Source organism: Oreochromis niloticus, linkage group LG19, assembly GCF_001858045.2.
Source record: "Oreochromis niloticus isolate F11D_XX linkage group LG19, O_niloticus_UMD_NMBU, whole genome shotgun sequence".
Taxonomy (NCBI): Eukaryota; Metazoa; Chordata; class Actinopteri; order Cichliformes; family Cichlidae; genus Oreochromis; species Oreochromis niloticus.
Window position 1 is genome coordinate 9742265 of NC_031983.2, and position 10197 is coordinate 9752461.

The following is a 10197-nucleotide window of genomic DNA, read 5'->3' on the forward strand; positions in this document are numbered from 1 at the left end:
TATAAATTCACAAAAGAGTGTCTTAAAGATTCTTGGCCTGTGCTTTTAACAGCTCTCTGAGGAAAAGTCAGCAATTTCACAATGCCAGAGGCGACATTCTTTGGCGATATGATGTGGGAATATGAATCAGGAGGGTCTGTATGCACGGACAAAATATAAGAGATGTATGTGAGACTAGATAAACAGGGAAGGAAATCTCAAACACAATTTTCTCATACAGATTTTTCTGTTTTAATTCAAAAACTTTATTTAAAAAATGTGCATTAACATTGCATAATATTAACAAGGTTACAATATCATAACATATCATAAGAAGGTCCGACCTTCTCTGTGGATAGTGTGGAATCTTAAAAACATGACGCGCTGATTTTTGTGTGCAACATGAAATACAATGAGAATTGCCTGCATATTAAAGTGTCTGTGATCACAGTTGAAAAATCAGATGAGATGAGAATGTCATAGATTTCTGAGTGACATGAGATAGTTTTCTCCCTTTTAGTTGAAACCAAATAACATATTTCCTTTTAAAGCACCATTTACCCTTGAAATATTTACCAAGACTTCATTTCTTTTTCCACTAAAATGAAAATTATTTTCATAAAAAATGGAGTTTACTCTGTGTGGAGTTTTCTATATAACTTCCAGCAGCAGGGATTTCCTGTCGTTGGATTTGAGCTCTCTGCAGTTGCTGAAAATGTTCAAAACAGCTGTCTCGATAGAGAAAAGGTGCTCATCCTCCACCTCCGGACAGTGGTGCCTCATAAATTCTGCAAGGCGGACCAGGTACTCAATGTTGTGGCCGGTGTTGCCTCTGCAGATGGCAATCTGGGCGGCAATCTCCACGTCCGAGGCCGGCCCGAGGTAGATGGGGTTGTCAGGTGTGGCGATGTAAACAAGGGACAACACTGAACCGTGACCCTCTTTAGGGATGAATTCCACCATCTCTGTTATGTACCCGCCCAGGACAACCTCTCTCATGTTTAAATACTGAAGAGACGCTTCGACCTGGCACTCAGTCACTTCATAGGCCACGCCCCACGTGCAAGCCTGCAGAGTACAAACAGGCGGAGGTTGACACACTAGTTTGCAACACTTGGCCTAAATTCAAAGCAAAAGCAATGCTTGTTTTGACATTAAGTCAGGCAGGTTTAAACTTGACTTTGTGAACATATACAGAGGGAAAAACCTAAAAATAAAACTACAGTGTTTTGGTTTGTCAAACAACATTGATTGAGCCTATAGGATGTTATTTAAAGTCCAGTTTTTGCTTGATCCAGTGCCAGAATTTAATAGAAATTAGAACATTAAACTGTAGAACAAACAGTAGACAACCAGTAAATAATGGGTTTAACATTTTTCCCTGTTTATCATGCAACAGTTACAGTTTATTGCAACACATCACACAAAAACTTAGAATCAGAAAGGTGGAAAGATTAAAATAGCAAAGTGGCTCTTTAGTGTGATTGGCCGGTTAGCTAATTATTTTCTGGGCTCTTAGTGGTAGGAGCAGAGTTATTACTTATTATTTGTTTTTATTTGTCACGTATACATCCGAGAAGACCAGTGACTCACAGTCAGACATTCTGAGTAAACAGAGCCTCATCGGGCTTGTTGTGCTGACATTAAAAGAAAAAAAAAAATCCAGATATTTTTAACTTCACACATCTGATTTTAGTTCCTTCTAAAGTCTTTTTCCAAACCTAGTTTTAGTTTTACTTTTTAAGGATTATACAAACACTGCTTTACTCACACATTCAATATTTAAGTGGTTCACTCACCTCCTCATCTGCTATTAGTGTGACAACTCTGGCTGGCTGTAGAGAGAAAGGACACCGACAGTGAGAACTCAACAACCAACAAGAAAATGCTTCATACTTCACAACAACATACTATACATCTAAAAATGCACGAACAAACTCCTGAAGCGATCAGAATCAGCAGGGAATACTTGTGTTCCAGGTGTGGCTGCAAATCTCACCTTTTCCTTGTCCCCTCGATGAAAGTCATCTCCGTGCCAGAACCGTCTCTTGTATCCTCTAATGTACCCTATTTTTCTTCTCTTGTATTCAAAATCGGGTTTCCACACAAGGGAGCCATAGCCAAATATCCACAGGCTGCTCTTTTCCTTTATAATGTCCCGAGGTTTCATTGTAGGCACTTAACTTCGTTTGGGAAAAGAAAAAGGGAAAAAAGGTCCACAAGGAGCTGCTCGATGTTATTTCCAGTCTTCTACGACCTCATAGAGTCTCATACATCAGGCTGCTCCTATATATAGATATATAGATAAATAAAGTGCTGAAAGGAGGAACCATCGTTCACGTCACAATGAAGCGAGGCATCAGTAATTAGTCAGTGTCATCAAAATGCACAAATACTGTCCATTCCTCCTTAGTATACCGACGTGCACACACGTGTATTTGTTGATCAAAGTACGTCAGAGAGACACGACCTTGGCCAATTAAATAGAAGGGGCGGGGCTCTTTTGTAGCGACGACTCACCTAAGTTTTGAGTCGCTGCGTATGAAAACACGCAAGCACCCTGTGCAGGGAAATAAGAAGAATAAGCAGATATATTTTAAAGAGAAGAAGAAAGAAACCGTCTTTGTTTCTAACGTTTTAATCTTTATGAGCACTTTCAATATACAGCATAGGGTCTAACTCATAGTGCAGAGGTAATCACATTACCTATAAATAGCCGGGACTGTTATATCTGTGCTCTCTTAAGCTCATTAGGTGTCTGTGTTCTCTATAGACGAGCTTAACGCCTCAGTGGCTGATAACTGAGATCAGTTTGTCCTCTGTAAGTCGGCGAGGATGATATTTGATGGGTTAAGAAAGGAGAGAACTACTTTCTTGTTACTTCACATAAAACCTACTGCCACCAGGTGGTTGTGAAAGACATGGCTCTTTACTTGAGAGAAACATCAGCCTGGTGCTTTGATATTGGCTGTAGGCTGGGTTAAGTAAGTAAAGTGTTAGATCTCCAAAGAGACGGTGCAGTTGTTATTAGTCCCTGTGTGCATCATGGAGCCTTGGCTGTGGGGCCCTTTGTTTGCTGTGATTATGCTCCATTAGTTCGAGGACATATAGACTTTCTCACGCACTAGTTTTGCTGTGTTTCTCACACCTTTCACCTTTCAGTCAGCTACAAGAATCAGTTATTGATCATCATAGACGCAGATATCAAGAGATGCAGCAGTTTCAAGATCCATTTAAGCAGAAAAGACACCAAGGACTCTTTATTATGACATACAGACTTTTAAATATATATATATATATATATATCTTTTTGTTTGAGTATTTTCTTACATTTCCTGCCAATTACAATGCTGCCCACTGAATGATTGCTAGCACAATGATTTCATATCACGCAGACACAGATCTCATAGACATAGTATCATCAGAAGAAGCTACCAGGCCAAATATTACTGCATCTATAGACAGTGAAGTCACTTTCACACCAGGCGACACAAATAAAGCTTCTAGATGATTCCAACATTTAATTTAGGATCTCTATTCGACCAGATGGACACTCAACCGACGAAGACCGACAAACAAACAGTGTACCAGATATGTAGTTCTTGTTTCTTTTCATAGCAAAAATAATAACAATACAATAAAAACACCAAAAAAAACCCACTTTAAAAATATATTCACCTTTGCGAGGCATCAACTTAAAAACAGATGTACAAGTCATACTTCTAATCTCAACATATAAATATACACTATATACAAAATAATCTTATAAAACATAGAAAGAGAAAAATCAGTGCTTCATATACTTAAATTACTAATGAAATACTAATCTTACAAAATAACATTATTGATTCAGTAATTTCCATTGAAGGCGTTCTCGGTACGATAGTCACAACACGTATTTCTTTGTCTTTATTTAAGGGGGATTTTGCATAAAGTAAAACAAGGCCTTATCATGAGTTTTCCCTGCATGGCGCTTTAGCATATTGCATCATTTGATCTTTCACTGTTACCTCTATGGGGTTGTGCAAAGAAATCAAGATAAGCAGGGCACAACAGTTCCCTTTAAAAAGGGGGTATAAGGCTTTGTGATCAAGGCTGAATACATTCTTTATAAAACGGATTGAATTTTCAAACGATAATCCTAAACATCTCTCAAAAATGAACCGTTTTCAGTAGTTTTCTTTTTTTTTCAGTCCCTTTTTCTTTTCTTCTTTAGCACAATGCTGGTTTTTGTTTGCATAGCGCGTCGCAGGTCGGATGAAATGGAAAAAAAGCTGGCTCCATCCACATTCCCGTTGGCGGTGAGTTGATTTGTTTGATTGCCGATTACTGCAATAAGATGGAAAGTGTCCATTGGGATAGCCCACTTCTTCCAATCAGCATGCGGGCACACGCATCTTGGCCCGTTGCCCTCAGAGGAACTTGAACAGAGCGGACGAGGCTGCGAGAGCGAGCCTGATTAGCTCATTATTTCCCTTTTTAAAAAAAAGAAATCCCAGTCTTTACATTCGCACATAGACTAGTAGCTTTACTTCTATTGCATTCAGAGAGCACACAAGCTCTATCCAGTTATCAAGTTTTCAAGAGCAGCAACTTGCGTTTAAATAAATCCCAGTCTCTCCACACTTGTAAACAGTCCACAAGAAATCCAATGTTGACGATGAATAATATATTCCATTTATTATACCTGAAAGAGACGGAGTCCAAACATTTAGTGACAATCACAGCAAAACATGCAAGATCTAAATGACCAGTTATTAAAGGGCTGGAACAAGTAAATAGATTTACCTCAGTTGCAATGATGCATTCATTTTTCTCTTCTGCTATTACGAAGACAGACTGGTACATTGAATCTCCAGAAGAACTTATTGTAGATATTCTACACTCTGGTCTCTCACTGTAAAGACACAACATGTCAGGCACACGGCACAAAAACAGGGCATGGTGGTATAAGTCAACATATGCATCTCTTCTCATCCACCTACCTGTACATTCTACTTAAATGTTTCATGTCTTCTATTGACTTTTCACAGTTTTCATCTTTGTCCACAAGGGACAGTTCATCCTTGTACCTCGCGGAGGGTTTATAGTCCAGGTGATAGTGGTTGATGTATTTGTGATTAGACTTTTCCCTGGGACAGTCCACCTCCAATTCAAACTTTTTATTGGTGTTCTTGAGCTCTAGAGTAGAGATGAGGTTCTCCTTCTGAAGGTCAACCTTGGAGAGGTTGTTCATGGTGTCCGAGTCCTGCTCCTTATCCTTCTGCTTCTTGATGTGCCCCATCACTGCGACTGCCATGCACAAAAGCACCAGAACAGCCACTATGCCCACACCCAAAACGATGGCTACCAACTTTTGCTTTTCACTGGACTCCCAGCTTATTGTGGGGCTGGGGGTGTTGGTTTGATGCTCACTGTTGAACTGGCACTGAGGGCCACTGTAATGGGCGGGGCAGATGCAGGTGGACTGGCCTTTGGCTCCTGTGGTGCAAGTCCCCCCATTGAGGCAGGGTTGAGAAGCACAGTGGTCTGTGGGCTTGTCGCAGTGGCGGCCTGTATACCCAAGAGGACAGGTGCAGGTGTAGTCGTTGATGCGATCTATGCAGGTGGAGCCATTTGCGCAGGGGTTTGCGGCGCACTCGTTGACGTTGATCTGGCAGCGCAGTCCCGTGAAACCTGAGCGACAGCTGCAAACTCGGAGGTTACCGCGGACCACGCAGTGTCCACCTGTGCAAAAAAACACCATCATTATTGATTATTGCTGATGTAGAAATACAGCACCATACATGCTTTTGCAGTGATGTGCGTCTGGTGTCTTACCATTGGTGCATTGCAGTGAGGTACATTTGTCCACTTTCTTCTCACAGTTAAGTCCAGTGTATCCTGGTGGACACTCGCATGTGTAACTACGGCCATTATCCCTCTCTTGGCATGTGCCACCTTGGAAGCATGGTGTGTCTGCACAAGTGAGCACCCTGTGTTCACAGTGTTGTCCTTCGAATCCCTGCGGACACTCACACCTATACCCATCCTCAGAGTCCTGCAGGAGAAAAGATATAAAGTTTATCAAAAAAAACCTCAGTGTCAGATGTTTTTTATCACATCCTGTTCACGACTGCCCCAACAAACCCCATTATCCTTAGACCAAATTCTATTTACAGTACATCGTCTGTGAACTGGGTCATCCACTGACTTGACAATCGATAGCATCCTCCTGGACTAGCAGATAGACGGAGGCAAAAACAAAAACAGGAAAGCCTGTGTTGTGGGAAAGGAGAGAGAGAGACTTCCGGACTCACCAGGCAGCGACCTCCGTTGTGGCAGGTCTGCCTGTCACATTCCCTGACCTCCGAGTCGCAGTTAACCCCGGTGAAGCCTGGCAGGCAGGTGCAGGTGTAGCTGCCCTGGCCTGTGTTCAAGCACGTGGCCCCGTTTGCGCAAGGTTTATGGTGGGTGCAGTAGTTCAGGTCTGTAAACAAACAGGAGGAAACGTGACTATTGGAACCAAAAGGAGGGATTGCATCAAACGAGCCACACATTTTCAGCTTTTTGCATTATCCTTTGAGACAAAGACGTCTGGAGTCGCTTTCTAATTCACTCACCTTGGTCACAGAAGATGCCCCCCCAGCCTTCTTTGCAATTGCACTGCCAAGCCTCTTTACAGGTACCGTGTTTACAGGACGGATGAAGTTTACACACATCACAAAAGAGACCCTGCCAGCCCTCTCTGCATCTGTTCATACAAAACATAATACCTGGATCACACACAAATCAACTTTCATCTGCTCACTCACATACAAGAGCTACAACAAGCCTGACAAAAGGGGAACAATAGTGAAAAAAAAAAGGTCCTTTTGTACTTATTGAATTCTTTATATCTCTCATGAGTAGGGTTGACTTTTATTTACCCTTTTCGTTGGCTAATTCTGGAGGGACAGCAAACCAAAGTGAATACTCACTTGCACTCTCCAGGTAATGTGCAGTTTCCGTTCCTTTCATTGCAGCCTTCAAGACAGATTGCTGAGAGAGAGAGAGGGAGGGGAGGGGAGGGGAGAGGGGTAATTTAGTTTCATTAACTTATTAGGCAATTATTAAAACAGTATTTGTTTATTTATATTACTCGCCGGTGTATCAATAAAAAAACCTATTTCCTGTTCACTGTCGCGAGGCACATTGATTTTCCGTAATTTTAAATTTTAAATTTATTTATCTTTTGCACTGTTGAACGCGTGGTTAGAGCGGAGCAGATGTTTGCTCTAAAAAAAAAAGAAAAAAAAGCAGGACAGCTGCCCCATTGTTACGGGCGCACTGTTCGAGCCCCGTGTGCAGCTGCCGCCCCACACCGCCTCCACAATAGGGCCTGCAATTTAGTGGCGCGTGGCGGGCGATAATGCCGCGATTAACCCCGACGCGTGCTGCCGAGCGACCACCGCCCTGGATTAAATCGCACGCGCCCAGAAAGAAAGCAGCATCAGGTTGGTTGTTGTCAGATTTCACCTGAACCTCACTTGTGCGCAAATTGTGCCCTGCTTCCTCGCGTCACACGCACACCTGTGATCATGTGGCCTAACGGGTCATTTAATATGGGCCAAATGAAGTCAAGAAAAAGAAAAATTGGAAGCATTGAGAGAAAAATAAATGTGCACAACCTCCCTTATCTTCCTTTGTAAGTACCTAATATGCGCGATAAAGCTGTTAATGGCCTGTTTTTTTATGCTTTCAGGCCTGCTCCCTTTAGGACTAATGGGCAAGCAGCCTTCCTGAAATCTGACTCATGACCTTTTATACAAACAAAGAAAAGTGCCCATATGGTGTCTTCACTCTTGCTTACGTTCTTGGCAGTATTCTCCCTTCCATCCCGGCAGACAGGCTTTTTCCCCATCAGGCTTGCAGGTGAAGTGGCCAAAACGGTCGTCTCTCGGAGCGCATTTTTTGTTACAAGTGGCCCCGTAGTAATTTTCATTGCAGATGAACCGGTATGAGTACCGTAGCTCCGTCTGCCTCCCGCTGAGCACATCCTTGGACCACTCACGCCCTATTCCCAACTGCCTTTGGATGGAAAAAGAACTAATCAAGAATTCGGGGTTGGTGGTATCTGTGAATAAAACAAAACAAAATATTTAATCCTATTTAGGCCACAAACTGGGTCACATGAGGGACTGTTTAAAATTTAGGCTGCTCTATGACGTTAATACATCTAACAATTATTAATTTTAAGACCATACACAATTTAAGAGGCCTACTTAAAAGGCCTCCCTCAAATTCCCCTTGCCGTCACTTATCGCCATTATGCTCCCCGTTCACAGAGATTAAAAAAAAGAAAAAAGAAAAAAAAGGTGTAAAATCCAGGAAAAGGCTGTCATGGGACTTTTGGCAAGGCTTCAAATTCTCACTTAAGCGATGTACACTTTCCCATGCCTGCCAAAAATAAACCAAGGGAAGTACAATTGTGTTTGGCGAGATTTGATTGCAAAGGATTGTCGTGTGACTCATGACATCCTAACAAACACGAACCCATGACGCTGAAACGCCAGATGCGTTTGCCAGCACTTCATACGTTCATCACGTTTCTGATAAAAGCGGACTTTTCAGTAACAAGTAAAGCAAGTTACACCCACAATGCCTCCCTCTAGTGGCGAAAACCCAATAAGCATCTCCTCACCTCCGGGCTGCTCCGCTGCAGCAGAATACCAGGCTTCAACAACTAAGGAGAAAGCACCCTGTGGGGACAAATGAGGGAACAATGGTCACAAAATCAACCTGAAGATCTCATATCTTTAGCTTTGTTTGGATGAAACGGGGGTTTGGGGTCCGGTAAAGGGGCACAACACTTTACATATATATAAAAGAAAGCAGTTACACTTAATTCAAATGATCCATGCAGCAGATATGGGGACTGGATTGTGTCATACATGAGTTTGCATAGTTGAACTCTATTCTCAGTTTTAGGCAAAGGATAAAACAAGTCCTCTGACCCTTAAGCGTAGTTTAAATGGCACAAAAACGTTGCATTTAATTGGTGTGACAAAAACTAAGTACTATATGCAAAATATATTTGAGAGTGTTGTTTGGTAGAAGCATTTTTCAGCACTTATCAGGTGGGAAGAGCGCATTTTTAAACGCGCGGTGTAGATTTGGTTTGGTTTCTGCGTAAAAGCGTCAAACGAGTGCGCCCGACAGGACAGGTGCTCTTACCGGCCAGGTGAAGTTGAGCGGCAGGCGTAGCCTGGCGTCCGGCCGGATGCTGAAGGAGTCGGTGCCCAGAACAGGTGTGCTGGCGTTGCCAAATATGCAGTTTCCAGGTGACACCTCCTTCTGGAAGTTCTTCAAACAAACCTTGAAATAAGTCCTGCAGCCACTCATGCCGCAGCTAAGCCCGTTTGCCAGCAAACCTTTCGTGTTCTGAAAATGATTCAGCTCTAACTCGAACACACCCGTTCCGAAAACCTAGAAGGAAATAAAGAGTGAGCACAGAAAAATACATTTTCCCCGAATATAAACGCAAAGATTTAAAAAACAAAAATACCTGAGTAGATACTGTAAAAACTATTGCGAGGACAGATGTGAACCAAACGGCCATCCTTTAGTTTTATGTGCGTATCCTTAAAAAAACAGTTTGTCCTCCCACAAAAAAAGACGCTCCTATTCCAAAAATGCAGTGATGATAAAATAAAGTGATCAGAATAAATAGAATCCTTTTTTTTTCTTTTCCTCCAAAGCCTGTAGGACAAGATCCAGCTCCACAATCCGTATCCAGAAGAAGAAGTTGGGAAAAGACCGAGTTATCCGTGTGCTTGAGGTTAGACAAATATCAGTAACGTCAATATCCACAAGTGAGTCATTCTGCGGTCTTTATGTTGCCCATCCATCGTGCCGGTTAGTTGTTGTTTGAGTTTGCTGTGCTGATGTGAGCCTTGTTTTGCCAACAGTGATGCGGGCATGTGGCGGAGCATCAGCAGCGCATAGTGACTCCCAGTGAAGGATGCTTGACGTCCCTCCTCAGTTTTTATACGCCGTTACAGACAATGTCAGTGGGTAAACACCGCCCACTCCCCTCTCCACTTTTTTTTTTTTTTTTTGGTGTGTGCGTGTGTTTCTCTTTCTCTCTCACACATGGAGTGTCATTAACATGTATAATGATTTTTAGAGGAGTTTGTTGCTTAAAATAAGCGATTTTCTGTGCTTTTATACGCTGTTTATGAACTAAAATTCAACAGT

At 42.3% G+C, this 10197-nt stretch overlaps 2 protein-coding genes across 2 annotated transcripts; both read right to left on the bottom strand.

Annotated features, from left to right (window-relative positions):
- Nucleotides 1-338: 338 nt before the first annotated feature.
- LOC100704429 (glutathione-specific gamma-glutamylcyclotransferase 1) lies at nucleotides 339-2434 on the bottom strand. Its single transcript, XM_003447731.5, has 3 exons — nucleotides 1979-2434; nucleotides 1779-1814; nucleotides 339-1047 (listed from the first exon to the last, which is right to left on the bottom strand). Exons 1-3 carry the CDS (start codon nucleotides 2147-2149, stop codon nucleotides 631-633), a joined length of 624 nt encoding a protein of 207 aa, XP_003447779.1. The 5' UTR covers nucleotides 2150-2434; the 3' UTR covers nucleotides 339-630.
- A 777-nt stretch (nucleotides 2435-3211) lies between these two features.
- On the bottom strand, nucleotides 3212-9972 carry LOC100699840 (delta-like protein 4). Its single transcript, XM_003447801.5, has 11 exons — nucleotides 9506-9972; nucleotides 9175-9426; nucleotides 8642-8699; nucleotides 7811-8074; nucleotides 6939-6999; nucleotides 6582-6712; nucleotides 6279-6448; nucleotides 5800-6019; nucleotides 4965-5706; nucleotides 4768-4876; nucleotides 3212-4666 (listed from the first exon to the last, which is right to left on the bottom strand). Exons 1-11 carry the CDS (start codon nucleotides 9557-9559, stop codon nucleotides 4661-4663), a joined length of 2067 nt encoding a protein of 688 aa, XP_003447849.1. The 5' UTR covers nucleotides 9560-9972; the 3' UTR covers nucleotides 3212-4660.
- Between the last annotated feature and the right edge of the window lie 225 nt (nucleotides 9973-10197).

Bases quoted from the DNA above. Each gene is read 5' to 3' on its own strand.
- LOC100704429 (XM_003447731.5), bottom strand. From the start codon at position 2,149: ATGAAACCTCGGGACATTATAAAGGAAAAGAGCAGCCTGTGGATATTT. The intron at 1,815-1,978 runs GTGAGATTTGCA...TTCTCTCTACAG, and splicing joins ATCGAGGGGACAAGGAAAAG to CCAGCCAGAGTTGTCACACT. The intron at 1,048-1,778 runs GTGAGTGAACCA...TGTACTCTGCAG, and splicing joins CACTAATAGCAGATGAGGAG to GCTTGCACGTGGGGCGTGGC.
- LOC100699840 (XM_003447801.5), bottom strand. From the start codon at position 9,559: ATGGCCGTTTGGTTCACATCTGTCCTCGCAATAGTTTTTACAGTATCT. The intron at 8,700-9,174 runs GTAAGAGCACCT...TTGTCCCCACAG, and splicing joins CGCTCAACTTCACCTGGCCG to GGTGCTTTCTCCTTAGTTGT. The intron at 7,000-7,810 runs GTAAGCAAGAGT...TCTCTCTCTCAG, and splicing joins GGGAGAATACTGCCAAGAAC to CAATCTGTCTTGAAGGCTGC.